This window comes from Acomys minous, assembly GCF_964271855.1.
Source record: "Acomys minous genome assembly, chromosome: 7".
Classification (NCBI taxonomy): domain Eukaryota; kingdom Metazoa; phylum Chordata; class Mammalia; order Rodentia; family Muridae; genus Acomys; species Acomys minous.
In genome coordinates, this window is record NC_140488.1 from 75,630,932 (window position 1) to 75,655,543 (window position 24,612).

A 24,612-nucleotide genomic window follows, 5' to 3' on the forward strand; every position below is an offset into this window, starting at 1 on the left:
GACATGTCAGAAGAGCTCAAGATGATTTCAAGAATGGGGAGGGGAGCACTTTATTTGCAAAGAATAAACCGTTAATTTACACAAACTTACATCCCTGTTTATATACATTATATATAGTTTATATACACAGTATCTCACACAAGATGCTGATCCCCCAAAGCAGCATTGGGCCTGCTCCAGGCCATTCTCCCCTTTTACCCCCATCTCAGCTGGAAGCTTTTTGAATAAAGAGATGACGCATCTCACCCTCTCCTGGAGAGAGCCCTGAAATGAGTTAAGAAAACAAATCAGGTTCTGTGGTGCACATAGTCTAGGGAGGCCCCAGGCAAGGGTGGGCCCTCAGGCAAACCTAGGGAGGTTTAAAAAACTGCCTGGCTCAGGGTCAGTCTAGAGGCTTCCAGCCCAGAGGCAGGAGCTGCACAAATATCTTGGGGGAGTATGTGTAGGGAGGCAAGTTGTGATGAAGACTGTAGCCATACTCTCTGCTGGACAGGCTCCCGGAGGGAGATAAGCACTTCTAGCCTTGAGTCTGAGGGTGTATGAAAGAGGAGGCCCCATGAGACAGGCTGCTGTGCCTCTTTTTCCTGCCCAGTCTGGAGGTGGGGGGCCTGATCCCTGTGTCCTAGGAGGGCCCCTTTCACTGTCTGGACATCAGTTTCACATGAGGAACAGAATGGATGTAGGTTGGGCCACATTCCTTCTAAAAGCCTTTCTAGGTCAAAAATTTCTCTAAACCCATTTGCATCCACTAGATGATGTGTAACAAGCAAGCACTCCCCTGAGGACCACAGCCCTTGTTTGTCTCTAGGGTCCTTAGCCTTTTCTTAGTAAGCTACAGAGATTTGGCACAGGATGGCTACAGGGGCAACTAAAGCAAATGCTACATCTTCCAGGGAACAGTAGGCAAATAACATCCGCATATTGTGCCTGCTTGGCTTCTAAAGTTCAAGCAACTGGTAGAGGCTCCTGCCATGCAATTTTCTTTCAAACTTGTTATCTGCTTACCCAAACATGTCCTTATTCCATTCTCTATGCTAACCTCGGGGGTAACTTCACATCATAACAATTCCACACTGTAACTCTCTATCCCTAGTCTCCTATCAGTAAATGCTTCACCACTTTGCCAAGGACCACAGTACACCAGGCCTCCCCGCTCTCTGCTATTTCTTCCCCTCTAGTCCTCTTCCTCTCGGGCTCCTTGGGAGGGTTCAGAAGGAACAAAGGGTAGTGAGAAGCATATGATCTTCATGCGCGGATTGTGCAATGGGGTTGGCATGTCCTGCAGAGGCACAGTTAGGAAACTTTATCTACCTCCCTGCAGCCATATGCTTTAGCCTGGTCCTCTCAGACTTTCTGTCCATTCTTGAGAGACTTTGGCAACACCGAGGTCTTGGTAATATGGCATAAGGAGAGTAGGAGTCACATTTGACTACAAGAAGCAGACCGGTTCCCAGAACGAGTGATAGGGTTGGGAATGTAAGGTCTTGCCCTGCAGCAGCTCCTTCTGTGATAGCCACTGCTTTAATCCGATGGGTGAAAGATCACGGAGGCTGCCAGGTCTGTGAGACTCAGAGCTCAACTGAAGATTCTTCTCAAGACAGGAACTCATAAGGTTGATCATTGGGCTGTTTCCCAAGTAAACACCCCAGTCTTCTTCCACAGAGCCCCTGGCAGCCCAAGAACAGGCAGTGCCACCAAGTAATAAAAATTGGGCATTGCTAGATTCCCCCCTAGGACCCCCGCAATGAGGTCAGTTCCATATTATCACTTTCATTTTTCTTTCTGGACCCTGATTGCCACACAGCGCTGTGGTAAGGGACTAGCTTGGGAGTCAAGCCTCACTAAAGGCTAAGGTCTCTGACTTATACTGGCTGCGATGTTATCAAAGCACTTTATCTCTCTCAGCCTTACCTATACAATGGGTAACTGTGATATTCTCTGTCCCCTCTTTTTCAAAGGAAGGAATAACAGAGAAAATAACCTTCAAATACTAAAGAGAGGGTCTCTTAGTTCCTGCTACCACTGCTGATTGTTCGGGGCCTTTTGAAGTCAGATGCATATCTACCGCTCACCTCACTTCTGGTTATAAGGCTTCATTAGCATGAGACACAGGAGCCTTGGCATTGCCATGTCTTGCCCTGACCCTTGAAGGACCAAGCAATGTGCCTACTTGGAAATGGAGATACAGCTGAGAAATTAGTACCTGTTGTTTTTGATGACTTTCAGGGATGTATTCCCCATCTCTTCAAAAAGAAATATGTTTCAGGAGCAAGAGGAACAGGCTGTACAAGGTTGATCTTCTCAGCTTTGGGCTGTGCCTCACACCCTGAAGCCAGGGAATTGGAAAGGAGGTTGACAAATAATCCTAGCATATGACAATGTAGGAAGATTGGTGGAGGTGTCTTTGGATCTGAACTAGGGGTCAGAGCCCTGCCTAATAGCCAGACAGCTGGTTTCCCTCGAGCCTGGCTCTAGGAGAGCAGCCCAGACTCCTATGGTGACAGTACTCTGTTTCTAAAGAAAGACTGAGCTAGCGGGCCACAAGCTGCTGTTCTTTCAGATAAGACCTGACCTAATGACCACTTGTGTTCCAACAAACATGGACAAAACTCCCTATTCTATGCCTAATTCTCCCCCTTTCTGGTAAAGGTAGAAAAGCTCTGCTCTGCTGATATCCAGGGGAGTCTAGGGTTTGGGGATTCAGGAATCCACTGTGGCAGCAAACTGTGGAGTGCCACCTATATATTCAAACTCCAAGGGGCTTTTGGAGGTTATCCAGTTTAACCATCTGTTTCCAGACACAATTTGATTGGAATTAGATAAGGAACAATTGCAATGCCTAATCAATGGGAAATTATTTGTGCCCAGGTAATTTAAAGACTACAGCATGAAGCACCTGTCTCAGACAGAGGTAGGCACTATGGAGAAAGAAGATAGAATTTCTAGTCAGTCTGGGGAGGGTGACGGGTGGGAAGATTCCAGGTTGTTTTCTGAGAGTGGAGCATAGCTGTAAACAAAGTGGGACATGCCTGGCCCCAAGTATAGACTCAGGTTCTTACATAGGCAGGGTTGTGGCCATTCCTGTAATGATTCCAAGGCAGAGCAAAGTTCTCAGCTCTGGAGTCCAGCAAGCTGCCTCAGTGTACCTCGTGGCCTGAGTGGGGTGTTTCTTTGAGCCTCTTGTAGGTCATAGTGCAATGCAGCAAGAATGCCTCCTCTGCCAAGGATGCTTGCTTGGCAGGTTTTGCCCAGGTCTCTGCCACAAGCATTTGCCTTCTTCTGACCTGACCCTCTCCTTAAGTTGCATCCTAATGCCACTCCCAGCCAAGAGGGAAGCAGCAGCACCCCCCCTCCCCCAGAGTCAGATGGTCACCCCTAGAATCTGGAGTGCACCTTTGCTTTTTGTGGCCTACTGTCTTGGATCCTCAGTTTAGTGCAACAAATGATAAATCTGATGAGGGACCTAGGGGTTGAGTTGTCACCATAAGCCAGTCAGTCAGTCAGCAGGGAGCCTAAGAAGGTTCTGCTTCTTGAAAACCCTGGGGCTCCATCAACTGTCCTGGCAGCTCAAGGTTGTTCAGGAAAGTCACGTAGGCCTTGTCATCCTGGAGTCACTGGGGAATAAATAGCACTGGGGCATTTCTCTCTGTGGGTGCAACGCCAATATACCTCATTCCACAGCAGCACTTAGAGGTTCTGGGAGTCCTGGCTCCCAAACCTGGGGCAGGGGGCATGGACCAGGATGGAACGGGAGAATCTAGGATGCAGGGGCTTCACCCAGCCTGATGGCCCCGAAGAAGGTGGTGTGCTTGCTCATATTGATAGAGATGTCGGCATGTACCATCTTCACGGCAATTTTCTGCCTGGCCTTGAGGAGGCACACGCCCGCAGTGTAGCAAGTGTTGTAGTTGGTCTTTCCTGTCTCAATGCTGCGGGTGCACTGCAGGAAGGGTTTCTCATCCACCACCACCTCGTAGCTGGCAAAGTCAGTGAAGTTGATGTAGTACACCTGGGTGAGAGGCAACGAGAAGGGATTGGGGGAGAGAGGAAAAAGAGGGCAGGGCCCTCCCCTGGTGAGCAGACACAACCTCCTCAGATGAGCTGCCAGCATACCCTGTGCAGGGGGCAGTGCCACCCGAAAGTGTGCCTGTTGGTCAAGAGGAACAGCAGGGTGACAGGATCACTCTGCCCTCCCCCTACTCCCATGGGTTCTGGGGGCTGAGCAAATCTTTCTGACAGACTGACTGCCTTAGCCCAAGAACTGGGTATTATTTGCCGTTTCCCTGGCCCCCACTCCCTCCCTAGCCCTGGCAGGAAGCTACGCTTGGCACACCTTGGGTGCTTAATCAGTGCTACGGTTCCCACACTCTGAAGCCCCAGGGAGGTCACAGTAATGACTTCCCATGTCTGTAGCTTGTGAACAGAAGCTTCCCGAGCTTACAGCGATACTCTTCTGTCCCGCGCACCTCTCTGGACTCAGCACACCTTGGCCTTCTAGCTTGCTGACTTAAAAAAGTGGCTCTTGAGAGATGGCGAGTGATAACGGATACATATCCTAGGCTCCTAACTTCATTCTGTGGCCAGGAGGAAGGATGAACCCATGGCCTGGCCTCATGGAGGCTTTTGTAGCTCATGTGGGCCACTCCTAGCCCTCTCCCGAGTCCAGAAATCTAATTTCCATCCTTCATTACCTTTTGTCAGCACATCCCACCCTGAGCTTTGATTTTTTTTTTCACCGCTGCCAAATGGAATTTAACCCACAGGATATTGGGGTTATGCCCACATGCCCCCACAGGAGTGGGGACTTTCCTTTATTTGACACCTTAAATCATATAAAAATGACCCCATAGGTTCTTAGATTGGAAACAGCGTACTTAAGTGCCACATAATGTCTTGGCTCAGCACTGAGCTAGGAAAGGATATTCTGTGTGCCAGACAGGTGCTTCTTAACCCAACATTCTTGTCACTTTTTCCTGAGAGACATTTGTTGGTTCCACAGTCCTTCTTTTTATCTCCCTGTTTGCTGCCTGCCTCCCAGAAACCAAGACCTCAAGGCTTATCTACTTCTAGCTCTGAGGAGAGCCCCGCCCGATGGAGGCACACAACGAGGCATGGAAATGGATGGCCACTGGCAGACCTGTGGGGGCGTGGGCCCAGGGCAGGAAAAGGGCGGAAGTGGAGGGGGAGAAAGATCTGGGAGAATGACATCAAGAAGGAGGCAAGAACAACAGAAACAGACACAAACAAGTGGGAGAAAGAGGAGGGGAAGATAGTCAGGAATCGTTTTTGAGGTAGAGAGAAGGTCCACAGAAGCACTGTCCGTTATCACGCCCAAGCTAGCAGTGTTGTGGGGAGGGGTGTCTCTGCAGCTCTGGAATGTAGTCTCAGAAACTTAGAGCATTCAGAGGGGAAACAAGGGCCTGGGGCCTTGCAAGAGTAAATGAGACAGCAGCGTGTGGGAGGGGCCTCTGTTCCGGGGTTTTCTAGGCGGGGAGTGGGGGGGGGGGAATGAACCGGGTTCCCTTGGTAATTCTTTCCTCCCTTCAACTCCCTCCCGGTGTGAAAAGCCACCCCTTGTCTCCAGCACAGCAGGACGTTAGCCATTGGATGGTCTTGGCTTGCTCCACAGTGCCCCTAGGTGGCCTGCACCAGATCTGCACCCTGGATATAAGAAGAGTTAGGCCTAAGACCGTACTCACTTCTACCTGACTATAGATGAAGTAGGTGCCGTCCACCAGTACCTCCAGCTCCCCGCTGCGGGGATGTAGCTTAAACACCTTGGGATTCATAGTGATGCGAGACCAGTCATTGAGCACTCCACCTGAAAGATCTCAGTATGAGAGAAGGGCAGTCACTCAGTACATGTCAAAATAATCTGGGCAACAGACATAAATAAATACGAAGCAGTACCCCTCTCCCATTCCCCTATCTAACCCTGGTGACCACAAAAGTTTCCAGGGCCAAGCTTTAAGAAGAACATTTGGAAGCAGGAAAGATGTACCGTTTGTAAAGAGGCTTCTAGGCCTGCCTCAGGGCCTATGGATGTGCTTGTCAGCCTTTATCCTTGCACTCTTAACCTTTTCATCAACAAGGCTCTTTACCTTCTAGCTGGGATCTGAGGTGGCGATGGTGGCAGAGGAGAGTAGACACATAACCATATTTTCTTTGTTGTTATGGTGACTGCACAGGCAAAATCCAGACACTGAGTGGCAGGCTAAGTCTTAGTATTCCATTTCACTTTCCTAGCACTATCACCCGAATTCCTCTCTTGTCTCAGAGGTTCATGTGTGTGGTTTTTTTTTTTTTGCCGTCTTTTTAATAGATTCTTTTCTATGGCTCCCCCACAGCCACTCCTTTCTGGGAAGGCTCCCGAGGGCCCCAGGAAAGCACTTAATCAAGCGATCCATCTGTCTGGAGTACTAGACAGTGGTAGTTCAGTGTCAGAGATGATCACTCAGATTGCAGGCTCCATAGGTGAGGGCAAGCTTTACGATACTGGCAGGTGGCCTGCTAGGCGGCAGCAGACCAAATGTGCCTGAGAGTGGAGGCACCGTTGGCCAAGCATTTGTTTCATAGCCCTAATTAAGTTGGGGGACACAAGCATAGGAAGAGGGAGGAATATTTCTCTTTCCATCTTGCAGATGTAAAATGCAGATAGATGGTCTCTCCTACCATAAGAGGAGAGAAACTAAGCTCTCAGGGGCTTTTTCTCTCAGCCATTTGTTCTTCACACAAAAAGACTGTTTTCAACATCCATCCTTAGTCAGTCTCAGAAAGTCCGCCTCTGAAGTGCGAGGAAAAGGAGGCCCTGGCTCTAGTACTTCAGTGGCCTGCTCTGCCGAAGGTGCTCTCACTGCAGCCTTTCTCCTCACTCCTGGTGCTCAGCATAAACTACTACTGGGAAGTTGCCTGGAGGGGCTGGGAATGGTCTTGCTCTGTTATGGTAGTGGGCGCAAAAGGAATAGCTTCTGCCATAGAGTGAACACTAAGGCCACCACTTAGCCACTCAAACAAGTGGCTTTTCTGTCCAACCGGGTTCTTCCGGGATGGATGGTGATTATGGCCCACCCAGGACCCTGCGTCTCACAGTGGCTGGCCCTCCACAGGGCTGCTAGGGTAGTGTTGCTGTTACTCTGCTCCTATTTGTACTTGTGAGGCTATTAGGCTGGGTTGTCAAGTGACAGTCAAGAGAGTAGCTAAGCCCAGTGACTAAGGGAACCCCGCACAGACAGTTTAGGACTGACTGCATGCTTAGAAGCTGTCCCCAAGTACAGGTTTTGTGACCTTCATTTACTGTTTCTGCTCTCCGCTCCTCCCTACCATTCCAAGCTCTGTAAGCATCTGGTATCTTGGCTGGCTTGCTGCTTCCCAAGACTCCTGGGGGTTCATGCATTTTAGGCTTTGGGCACCCTGGAGACTGGACATTATTTCCAAGTGCTGTTCTTTAATGAATGCTCATGCCTCTTTGGGGGGAAGAAAATGAACCTAATCATTCAATGGAGTGTACACACGCATCACTGAAGTAGCCCAGCACAGTGCCAAGAGTCAGAGAGATGTGGTTTTGAACCTCAGCCCCCACCTTAACTACAAAATCTTGGCTAGGTAATTAGGTTCATTGAGCTTTAATTTCTGTGGCTGTAAAAAGAAAAGGAGCGTTGCGATACCTACCTCAAAGGGTAGTTGTGAAGGTTAAATGAAACAAAAGACAAACCATTTGGGAGTTCTAAAGGACCATGCAAACATAAGGCAGTATGGTTGACTTTGGTATTGCTAGTCTCTCTGGGACTCTGTTTCTCTATCTCACAAATAAAGGTATAACATTAAATCAGCATTTCTCAGCCCCATTAACATGTTTTCGCTTTTGATAGACACTAGTGCCTCTTACTATCTGGAGACTAACACGCCTCCTTCTCTGGGAAAAGCCCCCTCTTCACCCATTTTCTGCATAGAACAATGAGACAAAACAATGTATTTAATACAGTCCCAACTTCCTTAGTTTGCACTGTGAAAATACTTCTCACATTACACATATTCCCATGGTGACTTTGACATAACCATCAAGACAGCCGAGGGAGATGATGATGTTGCCAAGTCCTTTTCAAATCCCACTTGAGTGGATTATAAATGTAACTTAGGGGATGATGATGTAGCTCAACGGTAGTACCCTTGGCTAGCACTCGGCTCTGAGTTTGCCCCCTTGAATGCAAAAACAAAACTAAAAGCAATTTGGGTGTAACAACTGGTCTTGGCACAAGCAGTTGCTTAGGACAGCCAGTAGAGGGCACGATGGAGTAGGAAATGCCCTTCTTTGCCAAGGATACTCAGGGACTTGGGAGGAGCTAGGCTGGCTGATTATTTGGAATGAAGGAAGGGAGAAACTCTTTGTAGGGAGAGACTACTTTGATTCTTACCATTCTTGACTTGAATTGCTGACCCTTGGCCCTGCAGATGCACCACAGCTGGCTGGGAGGAGGAGAAAAAGAGATTCATTGTAATGGCTGCTTGCTATGCTGTACAGTCCTGTGTTTTTACCCCTGGCTTCTAGACTCGTTGTATCCCAATTCTGGTCTCTCTCCACTGTCTTGGGATATAAGTAGCTATATTTCTCCTAAAAAAAAATATAGTAGGACTTTGTAGCTCTACCCATGTCTTCATTATGTGACCTTCAGCAAAATGTGATGCCTCTGAGCTTTATTTCCCCAACTGTAAAATGGGATTATAAAAATATCTGTCTGGCCACTCTCACAGGGTGAGATCAAATATAAAATTACCCATAAAGACATAAAGGACTGTGCAACTGTGTAGATTTAGCATATGACTGGAGGGAAGGTAGTTGCCGGAAGGGGACAAGGTGAGGCTAGGCACTAGAACTTGCCAGAAGAGGCAGACTGGGAAACGCAAAGGCTAAGAAGGAATCTATAAGGCCATAGGGGGAAGCCCAGGCTGGCTGTGACCGAGAGCTAGTTGGCTGCTTTTCAAGGGCACACTGTTAAACCTCCTAGCTTCAGATCCCAGGCAGTCTGAGCACCCATCAGGCATCTGGGGTGGCTGGGAAGTCAGAGGTCGGGGTTCAAAAGCCCTACAGGCACGTTATTCCACGGACCACTGGATCTGCCTATAGTGACCCCTTTGACTGAGTAAAATGGTGCATGCAAGACTGTGTTCCCTTAGCTAAAGGCACATGCTTGGGGCAAAGCTCTTCAATTCATAGACCTCCAGGCCAACATAAAATAAAGCCTCAGGGAATTTTCACAGGGAGCAGACTTCAAGGTGACCCTAAGCCTGAGGCCATCCCTCCTCCCCAGAAAGACAGTAATCCGCAGCCAACCTGGTTTTCTCGACTTCCAGTTTTATCAGCAGCACCTGCAAAATAGGACAGGGCAGTCAGGGGGTGGTGCTCTTTTCTACTTCCCTTCCTTGTTTTAGCAGGCAGGGGTTCAAAGCCTGGATTCCCACAGCCACCCCTGTAGAGTTGCCCTTCTCCAAGTCTTACAGCCAAGGGGAGAGGGGAGTCACAATACAGCGTGGGAGAGAACAGCCACTCCTTCCCATTCCTGTCCCTGACCTTCTTCTTCAGAGGGTCTAGATCCCAGCAGAGCAGTTGGCCTCTTGCCAATATTGGCCCAAGGCAAGCCCCACTGACCACCCGCGGAAAGCAACAAGAGGCTATGCCTCTTATTGTACACTCCCAAGACAATGGCACTTGCTTTTCTAGCCCTTTGTTCTCTTCTTACTGATTTCACAAGGGCCACTGCCATGTATAAAGATCTCGTTTCTTTATGTGTGTCTCTTTGACTCTAGAACATAAACTCTATGAGAGCAGGGACCACTTAGCAATGTATCTCTTTGTGCACAGAAACTGTTCAATTAATATCTGTGGAATGATTGGATTAAAAAAAAAAACTTTCTCTCTTGTGTCCATGGTAACACTGCCGAGCCTGTTTGAATTATAAGTGAAAGAATCTGAGTCCTGCTGCTGAATTCTTAGACCTAGAGAAATCAGCTGTTAGGAGTCCATTTCTTTAAAACCTCAAGTTACAGGAGGGAAGCAGGAGAAAGAAATAGCAACTAGCCTAAGCTCAGGCAGTCTGTCTCCTGTCAACTCTAATTAGGCAGGTTTGGATCTGCAGCTGTACCTGTTGCATGCCCTGCTGGGCTCCAGGAAAAAGATGCAAAGAGATGGAATGGCATTTGAATGAGCAGCATGGTATTTAAGGATCTACTGTGAGAAGCACTTGGCTCAGGGACAGAGTGGTCTTGGTGTCTGCATTTGTTACAGACACAGCCTGAGTGATTCATAAACTTCTAACCACTTGACTACACCAATGGGAAAGAAGTCTCAAAGTACACGGGAAGAAACTATAATAGGGTTGGTAGTTTGTCCGGTCCCCAACATTCCATGCAAACATCATGTGGCACTCTATGCTGGAAGTCAGAGTAGGCCAAATCTATAACTACAGGAACTCCAATGAATGACTGGGACCTCTTTCTCATACCTCTGTTTTTGGCTCACATGAGTTTATTGGCTCACTACATGGAGGCCTAGAGCCAAAGATGGAATGTGATGGAAGGGTTGGCATAGGGCAAGAACAGATGGCCTGTCTGGCGCAGCTTGGTCTCAACAAGAGTTAGAGCAGGCCAGGCCCTATCAGAACTTGTTCAGTTTCTACCTCAACACTGGTGTAGGGATTTCTTACTGTACATCACCACAGTTTGAAAATTCCCTCAAGATTATCTGCTCTTATGCTCCAAAAGTACTGACAAGGTTTCTAAGGGGTGGGAGGTAGAACTCACCAGAAGGTCCTTGGAGGCCAGGGGGTCCTTGAGGACCAGGAGGGCCAGGAGGGCCAGGAGGTCCCATAACAGTTGTTCCTGGAATCCCAGGAATTCCTGGAATTCCTGGGGGTCCCTGGGGTCCTGGTGGTCCTGGAGGTCCTGGGGGTCCATTGGGCCCAGGTGGCCCGGCTTTCTTTCCTAAAATACAGGATTCACTGTTATATTTGGAGTTAGTTACTGTCAAGAATATATTGTCAGGAGTTCTAGAGACTTCCAATGACATAAAGTCAACCATCTAGCTTTTGCTAAAGAGATGGACATGTTTGTAATCCCTTGTCTGCACTGCATTTCAAGATAGATTAGAGGACATAGAAATAAACGAACAGTCCTCAAGGAGCCTAGTGTAGCAGAGAAAAAGTTATAAGATACTAGGAGTGCCACTTTAATGAAAGAGACCAAGTGCTAAAACATATCAGGAAAGACTTCAAAGAGGAGGTCTTGCTCTGAGTCTGAAGGATGAGAGCTATCAGGAAATCAGGCTTAGAGGTCCCTTTTATGATTCTTTTTAGAATAGGATTCTTGTTGATAAGTGTGGGACTTCATTTTCGCTGTCCAGTTAGGTGGACTTGATGTGCTTAACAAAAGGCTAACGGAAGTCTGACCCCAGGAACACCATCAGCTCCAGGAAGATTTGTCATGAGTCAGATGTGCAGGAGACGGGGGTGGATAGGGGCAGCACTGGCTGCAAAAGAGGAGTGGGAAGGAGTTTTGGCAATGAAGGTGGAAAGAGAGGGCGAGAGACTGGAGCTATCAAGAAACAACAGAAAAGAAGGAATAGCAGGCAGGGAGACCTGATGAGGAGGCGGCAGGCTCTGCTTTCTCAGCTGACCTCTCTAGACTCTATTTTTAAAGATCTCTGGGAAAGGAAATTCTGCAAACTCTCCTGGTTACACGTTCCAGTGTTTATCACCCCTCACTGCTCACTGTTAGGAAGTTCTTTGGTACATTTGACTGAAATCCCTCCTGTGGCCGTTTGAACTTTTTATTCTCTTCTTCATTCAGCTAGGGAAGAGTCGTCGTCCCCATATACACAAACCCTCATATATTCCGAGACATTAGCCTGCCTATCAATTTCCATCTTTGTAGGCAAATTAATCCACCTTCTCAGAGATTTTCTTCCAGGCTGTATTCTCAAATGCACTGTTTTTCCTGTCTACGAACCTTCGCTCCTTTCCTTGTCACTGTCTTTTCAGAACAACCTCGGCCCTCCCATTTCATACTCTAGTTCTGCTAACAGTTCCCCTAGGGTGTAGTCATGGTAAGTGAATCATAACTGTTCCTCCTATAGACCTCTTCTTTTGTGAGCAGATCCAGCACAAGACTGTAGGTGGTCATGGGTAGGTTACTTTCTCTTCTTTCTATCCTCTTAGAATTTTAATGGGAGTTCCAGGACTGGAAATCTTTTACAGTGCCCTCTCCTGAGATGGTTTCTTAATTTCTAATACAAACTTTCTACCTTTTGTCCTAGGGTTTCTACTGCTTTGATAAAACACCATGACCAAAAACAGCTTGAGGAAGAAAGCTTTTTTGTTGTTTTTTTAAGCTTATATACACTGCCTCACAGTCCTTTGAGGGAAGCCAATGTAGCAACTCAAGGCAGGAACTTGGAGGCAGGAACTGAAGCCGAGACTACAGAGGAACACTGCTTACTGTCTTGTTCCCCATGGCTCGTTCAGCCTGCTTTCTTATACAGCCACCTGCCCAGGGGTGTTACCACCCACCATGGGATGGGTCTACCAATCCTTAATCAAGAAAATGCCCCCATAGAGCTGCCTGCAGGCAATCGAATAGAGGCGGTTCTCAATTGAGGTTCTGCTTCCCAATAATTCTAGCTTGTGTCAAATTGACAACAAACCAACAAAATCCTCAAATTAACATACAAGCAGCGACACAATAACAACTAGGTCACCTTCACTTTAAAACTTTCTTATTGGTTACAACTCCTTGTTCCTCAGAAAGTTGACTTTGCAGAACTCTGTCCTGATCTATCAGGTCCTCCTTTAAGAATAAGCCTTCACCCAGAGACCCTGACCAGACCAATGACTCACTGCACCGATCATTTGTAAGAAAAGTTGTTTGGGCAGAAAAGGTAAACTGTGTGACACCCCGCAGCTTCCATGGTGAGATTTTTGTTTGTTTTCTTCTGGGGGTTTGGTTGCAAGTGTGGAGGGAGGATATGGAGAGATGGGGAGATGAACGGGATTGGGTTGCATGATGTGAAATCCAAAAAGAGTCAATGAAAAGTTAAAAATAGAGAAAGGTATAGTGCTTCATGTCTAAAAAATTCAAGTATCTTAAAAAAAAAAAAAGGCCCATAAAGAGGCCACCTATCCACATCTAAGCACATACTCATTTGGAATGGAACAGTGGACCAGAATGGGACCTCTTCTTCAGAGAAGAAAGAGTGGTCCTGAGAGCATTTCTTCAACAAGACCCATAGGGCTTTAAAGACTTAGAGGCACAAAGTACTGAGTTTGCCAGGAGCTTAGCGGTTAAGATGGGATCTGCCCAGCTTCTACATCTAGCAAATTTTAAGATGCTGAATAGGTAAACCATCTCCTTTTGGATTTGTATAGCTTCCAAATCAGGCTTATTCAGCACCCAAATTTCAATTCTAGTTAGTGTAGTGGAAAGAACATGGGATCTGGACTCAGGAGATAAGGATGTAAAGCCCAGCCCTGACACAGAAGCATTTTGAACCTTAGTTTCTCCGTCTGGGAAGTAAGGAGCTTGGCCTCAGTGCTTTCTGTCTCTTTTTGAGACTTAGGTTCCACAGGAAATACTGAACTACTATTAGTTGGGAAACTTCTCCAGCCTGGATGTAAGGTGTGTAGCTCTTTCCTTATTTTCCAGTTAGAGTAGACAAAGAAGTTGATGCACAGACACAGAGTAGACGTAGAAGTTGGCTGCTCTGGGTTCCAGCATTCCCAGGGTGTTCTGTCGGTACCACAAACTTCAGCTCCAAGAATGTGTGTCCCTTGTAATCACCTAATGGAATTTTAGAGGAACTACCTCCAGAGCCCCCTTCAGCCCAGGAGAATAACGGTGGCAGTATAAACAGAGGTGAGTCAGATGGCATCTGTGAAGAAGGCCCTTCTGGAATCTTCTTTTGCAGTTGGCCTTCTTGGCTTCTCTGCACTTGGACAAGGAAGCCCCTCATAGTTGCATTCCTATTGAAGTTCCTATAGAAGAGTATGCAGAAAATGACCTCTGGATCAAGAGATTGAATTCCTTCCTTAGATTCCCTAACTTTCACAGCATACTTCATGTTATAAAAGCCTAGAGACGTTTGTACTGAGAAAGTACCCTGTGTAGTCTTAGATAAAAGAATAATCACATCATTTCAAAGCTAAACTTCATCAAAGGGGCATTCCCCTAACCATTCAGCTAAGTCCCAAACATTGAAAGAACAATGGAAAGCAAGTGAGTAAAGGGAGGCTAGGGATGGGGAAAAGAAGATGTGCAATAGGAAGCAAGAGCTATGTGAGTAGGAAAATTCCATTAAAGAGTGAAAATTAAGTGAACAATTCAATTTACCTCTTCAAGTACGTGCCTATTCACTGTGTCCAAGGAAATCCATATTAAATGGCTTTTAAATCACTTTTAAATAAAGTAGATGTTTAAGGCTTTATGTGCCTTTTCCTCCCAATAAGATTGCATACATAAGGTAGCAATGTGATGCAACAATGTGAGTTATAATTTCTATTTTGGAGGGATGTGACAAGAGTCAAGAACCTAATACTTGAAACTCAAACTTCTTTAAAAGATGGAGCATCCTGGGGTAAACACCCAGGAGACTGCAGAAAGATTCTGTGCTCACTCCAGCTCTCTGGTGTTTATTAACTTTGCTCAATTCAGGTCTTCAGAAGGCTGGACCTTTTTAAAAGTTTTTTTCTTTTTCAGTAGTAACACAAGTTTGACAAGTAAGTAAGGGTACCTGAAATAGTAGAGTACCTTGTGCACAGAGGACTGGCAGGTGACCTCTGTAGTTAGCCTTTTTAGGCAGTTTGGAATGCTCTAGAAAGCTCTGTAAATCTAAACAGACCAAAATAACTTAAAGAACTTTAAAAAAGATCTTTATTTATTATGTATACAGTGCTCTGCCTACATGTACACCTGCAGGCCAGAAGAGGGCATCAAATCACATTATAGATGGTTGTGAGCCACCATGTGGTTGCTGGGAATTGAACTCAGGACCTCTGGAAGAGCAGTCAGTGCTCTTAACCTCTGAGCCGTCTCTCCAGCCCTAAAGAACTTCTTAGATTTCTTTATTTCATTTTATGTGTCTAAGTGTTTTGCCTGCATGTATGTATATAAGAATATTACTGGCATGCCTGGTACCTGACAGAAGAGGACAAAAGAAGGCATTATATTCCCTGGAATTGAAGTTACAAATGGTTGTGACCCAACAAGGAGATTCTGGGAATCACACCCAAGTCCTTTATAAGAGCAACGAGTGCTCTTAATAGTTGAATTATTTCTGCATCCCTGGTAAAGAATTTTTTATTTTTTTTTGTTTTTCAAGGCAGGGTTTCTCTGTGTAGCCCTGGATGTTCTTGTGGACAGAACAAGAAAGGAAATAAATATGAACTGGAAACAGAAACATAAAAAGGAATAAGAAAGAAGAACTAAAATAGGGGCTTGGAGTAGAATGTAATGGTAAAGCTTTTGCCATTCTTAGGGCAAAGGCCTTGGATTTGATCCCCAGTGCAAGGAAAAGGGGAGGGCAAAACAAACAAACAAACAAACAACAATAATAATATCCAAGAAAGACAACTTTTATGTGTTGCTAGAGTCAATTCTATCTTCCATAGCTTGTTACTGAAGAACTAATTCTTGCTCTTTATAAAGTCAATAGTCAAGGAAATGATTGAATAAAGTAATAGACAACCAATGTTGAAAGAAAATGCAAAGCCTTGTCTTGTTCATTTTTCTAATTAAAAAAGACATGACAATTTAATAAAATCAGGAAGCTCAACTTACCCTTTTTCTTGTTTTTAACAGGACCTATTAGAAATAGAAGATGGAAAATTAAGTTAGTAGAAATTAAAAAAAATGTTATTCTCTAAAAAAAGCCAGTAAGAGGGAACCTCAAGGCACTGCAAATTTAAGGGCACGTCATATCTATGGGTCAGGTTTTAGGCCAAAGTATTTATTGTCCAACTATCAAACTTCTTACGTTTGTTGGTTATTGAGACTACAAAAAAAAAATACATGGAGGATTCCTCCCTTGGAAAAAAACAAATCTTCCCACTTCAGTCAGGAGTGAGAGAAAGGGTATTCCTCTCTGAAGATGAGATGCTCAGAAACGAACAACTCAACAACCGCAGGATGGCATTCCTTTAATTCTGCAAGTTCTGAGCTTGCAGAGGCAGGCATTCATGTGAAGCTGTGTTGCAAAGTTTCAGATGGGAATATTGGAAGGGGAAAGTGGTGTTCTTATGGAAGGAGCATACTTTTTAAGTCACTTCCTTATAGTAATTTAATGTGTTAGTTATTAGACCTTGCAGCTGTAATACATTCATGTGGGGGCCACATGCACTCCCATAGCAATTTACCATAACTTAATAGGTGCTTTAAAGGAAATATCCACAGTTTCATTGGTAATGGAATCACAAGTGCCTTCTTATGTATTGCTTTTAAGGAAAGCAGTTTTAATCGATACAGAAGACTCAGACAACCAATGTCATTTCTAATACAGTTAGGTGGCATTAGGTAACACGGTTTAGGTTGCAGTCACTTTTATTCACAGGGAGTCAGGTTCCTTCTTTCTCTGGGTGAATCTCACTTTCTTTAGACACAGGTGTAAACTCTGTTCCACGCTGCCACGGAGCCACTGTCGCACAGCACTAGACTGCTCTTGGCGCCCTCAGGAGCATTTCTGCATTCTACAGTTTCATCTAACTCGATTCTTATAAAAGTCTAGAACGATCTTCACCTCTGAGATCAAGTTTCATAGGAAGCTAATAGTGTCTAACCCAGAAGCTCTCAAGTGTGCCCCAGAGCTGCATATTTCCCTTAAAAAATAAAGTTTGTTTAGAGTCCCCCCCTCAAAAAAATGTGTAGCAGTAGGAATTGTGTGCAGTGTGCAGAAGATGTTTGTGGTTCAGTGGAGTAATTGAACATCATGAATGTCTCTTTTTATATGCCCCTTTTCTCCTAGCCCTTTGTCATCTTTATTTGTCCTCTGATGTTTTGAGATAAAGTCTAAATGTGTAGTCTAGGTTGGTCTTGAACTGCAATCCACTTGCCTCAGTCTTCTGAGTGCTAGGATGCAGGCGTGAGCCATGCCTGGCTCCTTTATGCTGTTTTTAAACAGCGTTAAGCATTCTTGAGAATGTGCAGAGAGGTTCTGACAGGGTAAGAGACAACAGTGTAACCCGAGAAGGGCCTTGTTCTTGAATAAGAAAGCTGTTTAAGGTAGGTAGGATTTACACAGAAAGGGACCAGCCCCACCAACTAGCTACAATTGACCAGTTAGCCAGCCTCACAGGCAAGAGCAGTAGGAGGATAGCTGCTGCACCTGCCCTGCCCTCATAGTCAGTGTGGCCTAGTCCTGGTCTACTTTTTGGCTACTTCAGCTAGTTAAGGGATAGTGCTATTGTGTAGATTCTGAGGCAATCTGGCCACCATCAGCCAGCTGGTCTTTCCTGAGCATCCCTGTGGAAGGCAGTACAGGAAATAGTGCCAGAACACCATCATCATAGAACTTACAAGTTGGATAGAAAAACACTAATGAGGGGTGTTAATTCTCAAACTGGGGACAAATGGTTGAGGTGCCTATTTAACACATCAAAGTGGACCTGGCCACCAGGTTTTCCTTGCATCTCCCAGTCCTTACCTATTACAGGGTCCTCCTGGCTGGCATACCCTGCCTCCTACCTTGAACTCTCCAGCCCAGGGGACTGGCCTGTTCTTCCCTATATAATCCAACCATTTTGGTTACTGATTTTTTTTTGTACCTTTGGCCCTCCTGGCTGCTGCACCTAGCTCTCCTCTCTCCTCTCCCCACATGGCCCAGATCAGGTTCAGGTGTAGTCTGGACTCTCCCATATGTCCCTGCCTCTACAGAAGCTCTCCCTTTTATCTACAAAAAACTTTGTCCTTCACCATACCTAGGAACAATCATGTTTCCTTTTCCTTTCTTTTTATCTTTTCTTTTTTTTTTCATTCAAGGGGAACTCCAGGAGTCATGCTTGCTAGTTGAGTCAAGGAATAAAAATTTTAAAAAACAAGTTCTATTTAAATGTACAAGTGCTAAAAGGGGAGGGGGACATGTTTCATTTGTTTGTTTCTTTTTAGGCTTACTTTTGAACTTACTTTTGGTCTTACTAGTCCACCCTGCCTAGCCTGGAACTCACGTGTGTCCCAGAGTGGCCTTGAACTCAGAACTCAGAGCAATCCTCTTGCTTCATCCCCCAAGCATTGGGATTTACAGTCACATGCCTCACTATATCTGATTTGGGAAAGAGAATTTAAAAAAAATGATTTCTACTATAAATCTTGCAAGAACCTATGGTTGGGGAGCTCATAGGCTCCAATGGGTGAACCTACCTACTATTTTTTTTTTCTAAATGGACATAGTATCCCAGTGTTCTCTACATTGCTATTTCTTTAACTGTAGATTACTGCAAGTCTCAGACTCTATCAGAGAAGTGGTTTTGTGCAGAAACTTACAAGTGCAGGGAATAAGTATTAGTGGAGTGCTCAGTCATAAACTATTGTGCTGGCTAGTTTAATGTCAACTTGACACAAGCTGCAGTAATGCGAGGAGGGAGTCTCAACTGAGAAAATGCCTCCATAAGACTGGGCTGTAGGCAAGCCTGTAGGACATTTTCTTATTTTTGGTTAATGTTGAAAGGCCCAGCCATTGTGGGTGGTGCCATCCCTAGGCTGGTGGTCCTGGGTTCTACAAGAAAGCAGGCTGAGCAAGCCATGAGGAGCAAGCCAGTAAGCAGCACCCCTCTGTGACCTCTGCATCAGCTCCTGCCTCCAGGTTCCTGCCCTGTTTTGAGTTCTTGTCCTGATTTCCTTCGATGATGAACAGTGATGTAGAAACATAAGCCAAATAAAGCCTTTCCTCCCCATCTTCTTTTGGACATGGTACTTCATCACAGCACTAGTGACCTTAAGGCAACTATCTAACATATTCTCCCTCCCCATAACACTCAAGGTCCATTGTAGAAGAGGACTGTGAAAAGACTGTAAGAGCCAGGTGTCTTGTGAAGATGACAGGACAGCTGTACTCATGAACTCATTATAGCTGTGTTTTCCCATGCAACACCTGTAGAAGACCAAGGGAGTCAACAGTGCAGCATAGAGGTGTCAGGAGGGAGTCAGTTTTCTTTAAGGGTGTGGTTTCTGGTAGTCTACCATGTTCTAGTAGATGGTTCCACACCATAAGTAAATGGGAAAGCACAAATTAGATTCAGTGGGTCAGCCCGAGATATGGAAACAACATAGATGTCCATCAACTGATAAATGGATAATGAAAATGTGGGACATTTACACGACAAAGCGCTATTCAGCTATTAAAACCAGAATGACACTTGTGGGTAAACAAACATCCTGAATGAAGTAATTTAGACCCAGAAAGGCAAATGTCCTGTGCTTTACCCCCCTCATTTGTGGATGTTAGCTGTTGCTATTGGTTTTGTTTTTGGTTTTTTGAGGCAGGGTCTCTCTATGTAACTTAGGCTCTCCTAGAACTTACTATGTAGGCCTGGCTGGCTTTGAACTCAGAGAAATACCTCCCAAGTGGTACAATTAAAGTTGTGTGCCACTACAGTCCGCCCAATGGGTATTAGTTTTGAATCTTCAGATATGTAAGCTTCATTTGGAATATCTATAAATGTTATGGAATTAGAAAGGTGGCACAGGGGTGGAGCTTTAAGGGAGAAGAGATAGACTACTGTGGTATAATGTGTGAAGGAATAACGGAGCAGAAAGGGTTAAATGGAGTGGAGGGCAAGATAGAGGATGGAGTATGAGGAAGAGTAATTAACACTAAAGACCTGTTCAGAGTCATATGGAAACCTACTGCAGTATAAGGTTCCTAAAATATTCACACATACATACATACATACACACACACATACATACATACATACACACACACACATACATACATACATAGTTTAGACTTTTTCTACTACAGGACAACAATGACCCTACTAGATTTTATAGGCTAACAAATACAAAGCTCAGTGCCTCTTCTGGAATTGTTAGCTAGTGAGGTCTTTTAGATTGCCCTACCTTCCCTATATATATTAGAAAATGTGGTCAAATTAAAATGGTTGATAGGCTGGAAAGATGGCTAGGCTCATAACAAAAAAAATTTAATATGTTGTTTGTGATTTTTTTGTATGTAAGCCTGTTTGTTTTTGCAGTGCTGATAATCAAATCCAGGGTCTTGAACACAGCAGGCATTCTGCCACTAAGCAACATCTTCAATTCTCCTTTTTTAAATCTAAATAATTATATTTTACACTAAGTTTATTAACATTTTTTCAAATTTACTTTCAACCAGTGTTTTGTTTTATTTTAAAAATGTTTTATATATATAAATTATACATAATGGTTTCAGTATGCCATTTTCATATAGTGCATAATATATTTTGGTCACATTCACGACTCTCATTATCCTGTCTTGTGGCCCTGCTATTCTTCCTAACTACACTGTTGTTGTTAACATGGAGGCATTTAATTAATCATCTTTGATGGACATTTAGGTTGTTTTGAATTTTTATTATAATTTTAAACAATGCTATAATGTTTTCCCATGTGTACATTTCATACACTTATCAAAAAATTTAAAGAACGTGTCAATAGAAATGCTAGTGTTGAATTAAAGAGTATGAAAGCTTTCCTTTTATGTAGTTAAATCTATGTGGTACTACCCTCAGTTTTCATGCTTACTAGGCTCCCCCTAAAGCAATACATAGGTATCTTTTTATGTTTTTTCAAGTTCTTTTGTGGCTTTTGCTTGTTTTAAACTTGTAATCAATGTGGCAGAAAGTAAGCTGTACAATGTGAGGTAAAGAATCAACTAAAGTTTTCTTTTTCTTAAAATGGCTATAACATAAAGATCACTTAGAGAACTGATGATCACTGAAGGGATCCCATAGAACTTTGCTTAGTAAACAATGGTCATATTCCTTGTCGGGGGACACAAAAGTACAGTTCAGAGTGTTATTAGATTATATCACATTTCCTACAAGCACTAGCAAATATATCATCTCAACAATATAAGTGTTCCTTTTTGTTCTAACATGGCCCACTATGGCCAGTAAATCATTCTTATGAATTCCAACATGGGCCTCTAAGCCCAGCCTCTATAAATGTCACAGCCATCCCTTTCTCAAGTTACTCTAGATTTCCAGTTTTTAGAGAGAAAATGCTAGGGAGCTAGAGCTGTCCATAATAGAAGCATCTAGGTCGGAGAGACCAAATCAATAACTCCTTCTCAATTCTATTACCTTTAAGAAATTGATCAACTGATTTGTTTTCTTAATATGCTTCAGAATCTTATTTGTACTACTATTATCACATATTGGCTTCCTGATAAGAACCAAGATTTCTATATCTTCCCATACTCCTATTTGTAATCATCATTCTTTGTACAGGCAAAAACTCCACAGATATATCAGAGTTGGACAGGCAACTGTAAAGTAGTTCAGATTGCTTTGATAAAAGTAAAATGGAAATGAGACAGTGCAGACAGTCTGATTTTTTGCCATTAGGAAAAGAGTGCCTTATGATAAAACCGGGGTTAATACACAGCCAACCACAAAATGACCCTAAGGCAAGCGAGTTTCCTTCTCATTCTCCATCTGCTCCACTAGGGAACACTACACTCTTTTATCTTTATTCGAGACTTAGGATCAATGAAATAAAACCAACAGGCTGGACTTCAGTATCCCATAACCCCCGTTCATATTTAGCCAATGGACAGCTCATTCATTCTCCATGGTTGTAGGGAGCAGGGACTGCCTCTGACGTGAACTCTGGTGCCCCCTATTTGACCACTTCCCCTTGGTGGGGAGGCCTGGTGGCACTCAGGGGAAGGGGAAGCAGGCTATCTGGATGAAACTTGATAGGCAGTGGTCAGACTGTGGGGCAGGAGGTCCCCTTCTGTCAGAGGTCTAGCAGAGGGGAATAGGGCAGAAGAAAGAGTGAGGGTGGGAATGGGAAGATACAAGTGAGGGGATAACAATCAAGATGTAATCTGAATAAATTATAGTAAATGCAAAATGAAAAAAGGAAAAATAGATCCTTTAAATAATAAAACATTGAGGAATTTGTTCCTAGTATATCTACCTTGGAAGAAATGTTAACAGAGGAGGAGTATGACACAGGTCAGAAGTCTGGATCTACATAAAGAAAGGAAGTGCGTTAGCGAACAGATAAAGGAAGATAAAGAAATGAGATCTGAAGAAGTACCACACCAGTACACATGCACATGGAAGAGGAAATCTCATCTTACTCAAAGAAATACAGGTAACTAATGATTTCTGAGAGGGTGAGAAACAGTCCTTCCCTGGGATGAGCCCCCTAGTTGGTTATCCAAGACCAAGTGGTCACCCTTGAAATCGTATACATACAAGCAACACTAAATGGACTCAGTAGGTTGCATTGACATATTTAAGTGTTTACATATGTAACAATAACAACTAAAGAAAAGGCCATCGGTTTGGAAGGAAGCAAGGTAAGGAGGTACAGGGAGGGGTTAGAGGGAGAAAAGACAAGGGGAAAATGATGTAGTTAAATTTTATTTTCTTTTATTTTTGGTTTTTCAAGACAGGGTTTCTTTGTGTATCCGTGGCTGGCTTGGAACTCGCTCTGTAGACAGGCTGGCCTCAAACTCACAGAGATCCACCTGACTCTGCCTCCCGAGTGTTTTGTTTTTAAAAGCTAAACAATAATAAAATTCAGGAAGTAACATGCCTTAAAACATTTTATTTATTCTTGACTTAGTAGATAACATTTTTGTTCAAAACAATAATAGCAAATGGGGTTGGAGAGATGGATCAGAGGTTAAGAGCACTGACAGCTCTTCCAGAGACCCTAAGTTCAATTCCCAGCAACCACATGGTGGCTCACAACCATCTATAATGGCGTGCAGGTGTACATGCAGGCAGAGCACTGTATACATAATAATAAATAAATCTTTAAAAAATAATAGCAAATATATATCTTATAGTTATAGCTTATGGATCTATGAAACAAATGATAGCCAGGGCTGTCCATGTGGCTGTGGATATTGAATTATCCATTGGAGCACAGTGGGCTTCTCAGTGGCTACACAACTGGAGACAACAAGTCCCCTTTCTGAGCCTCTGGGAACTGCCAATACCTTCCCGGGGAACAGTGAACCCCATGTACTGCTCTCCCTTATGCTGACTGCTGACAGACTCAGTCTTGTGCAGTTCCAGCGTAGGCAACTATAGCTGCTCTGAGTTCACAAATGCAACGATTATGTCATGCCCAGAGGGTAGCATTTCACAGGCCTTCTCCTTATCATCTGGTTCTTATATTCTTTCCATCCTTGGGTCATGATGTTCCCTGCGAGCTCGAAGAGGTGGTAAGTATTTAGGCCTGACCACACAGCAGGCACTTATCCTCAGCCATGAGTCTTCACTCACTGCATTATAAAGAGAAATTTCTCTAATCAAGGCTGAGAATACCATGTGTGTATGGGTTAAAATAGAAATATAAATATTGAGAAAGTGGTTTGATGCTATGTTCATTTAGCAAAACAACATTAGACAACTCCATGAGTTTTTAAAAACCAGGTTTATAGCACCAGACATGAACTTCCTTCTGTGGAACGGGTCTCAAATTTAGCAGAGTGGTTAGTTACCCTCATAACACTCATTCCCTATTGCACCAGTGGACACATCTTGGTGGATATGTGGTATTGTAGGACACAAGGTCCACATATGGGTGAAAGTACTGATGAGTTTTCTCCCCCAGAAGCCTGTACTGCATTTTCTGGCACAACATATGTTAGCCAATAGGGAGGGAGCTTCCAGTTAAGGTCCAGCTAGATTTTTTTTTTTACGTCATGTAACCAAGGTATGTGATGTCTTCAGCTACAGAGTCTTATTGTGTAGTTCTGGTGGACCACCAAGGATGATGGCAATAGCCTATGGTTAGGGTCCTGTGCGACCTTCTTCATCAACTCATAGGGAGGTGTCCATATGCCATCTTATAGCCTTAGTTTTGGTTAAACCCTCTGTCTCCACCTCCTCCTGTCAGTTAATCTTTTCAACCACTTCCCATTTAAACCTTACCACCCTAGTTGTCCCCGCTTACTTCATTTTACATGAGTTCTCCTGTTTGCCCAATTCAAACCTCTTTCACTCAACTCATATATAACCTCCTGCACTCTGTAGATATTTTAAGTTAAACAAAAAATTCTAAGATTTTGAAATTATTATCTACATATGAGAGGGAACATGCAGTGTTTATCTTTCTAGGCCTCCCCAGAGTATAACTTTTCCAGTTCCATCCATTTTCCTTAAAAATTCATAACTTCATTTTTTAGTGTTAATAGAGAATCCCACTGTGCAACTGTAACACAACTTTTCATTATCCCTTTATCAGTTGATGGACACATGCCTTATTTAGGGTTCCTATTGCTATAATAAAATGCTACAATCAAAAGCAACATGGGGAGTAAAGGATTTATTTCAGCTTACAAGTCTCAGGCCACACTTCATCACTAAGGGAAATCTGGACAGGAACTCAATGCAGGAAGCTGAAGGCAGGAAC

The 24,612-nt window shown here is 44.1% G+C and overlaps 1 protein-coding gene across 4 annotated transcripts in view; it reads right to left on the reverse strand.

Moving 5' to 3' along the window:
- Positions 1 to 22: 22 nt before the first annotated feature.
- Positions 23 to 24,612, reverse strand: part of EDA (ectodysplasin A) — a 376,876-nt gene continuing 352,286 nt past the window's right edge. The window contains exons 3-8 of one of the 4 annotated variants that reach the window (XM_084789880.1): positions 15,820 to 15,843; positions 10,795 to 10,974; positions 9,329 to 9,363; positions 8,412 to 8,463; positions 5,706 to 5,821; positions 23 to 4,009 (exon numbers count right to left, since the gene is read on the reverse strand). In XM_084789880.1, the coding sequence (XP_084646006.1) occupies positions 3,758 to 4,009; positions 5,706 to 5,821; positions 8,412 to 8,463; positions 9,329 to 9,363; positions 10,795 to 10,974; positions 15,820 to 15,843 (659 nt within the window). In that variant the 3' untranslated portion in view covers positions 23 to 3,757. Of the gene's footprint in view, positions 4,010 to 5,699; positions 5,831 to 8,411; positions 8,464 to 9,328; positions 9,364 to 10,794; positions 10,975 to 15,819; positions 15,844 to 24,612 lie in introns of all 4 variants that reach the window. The other 3 variants (XM_084789879.1, XM_084789878.1, XM_084789877.1) reach the window with 3 other exon arrangements.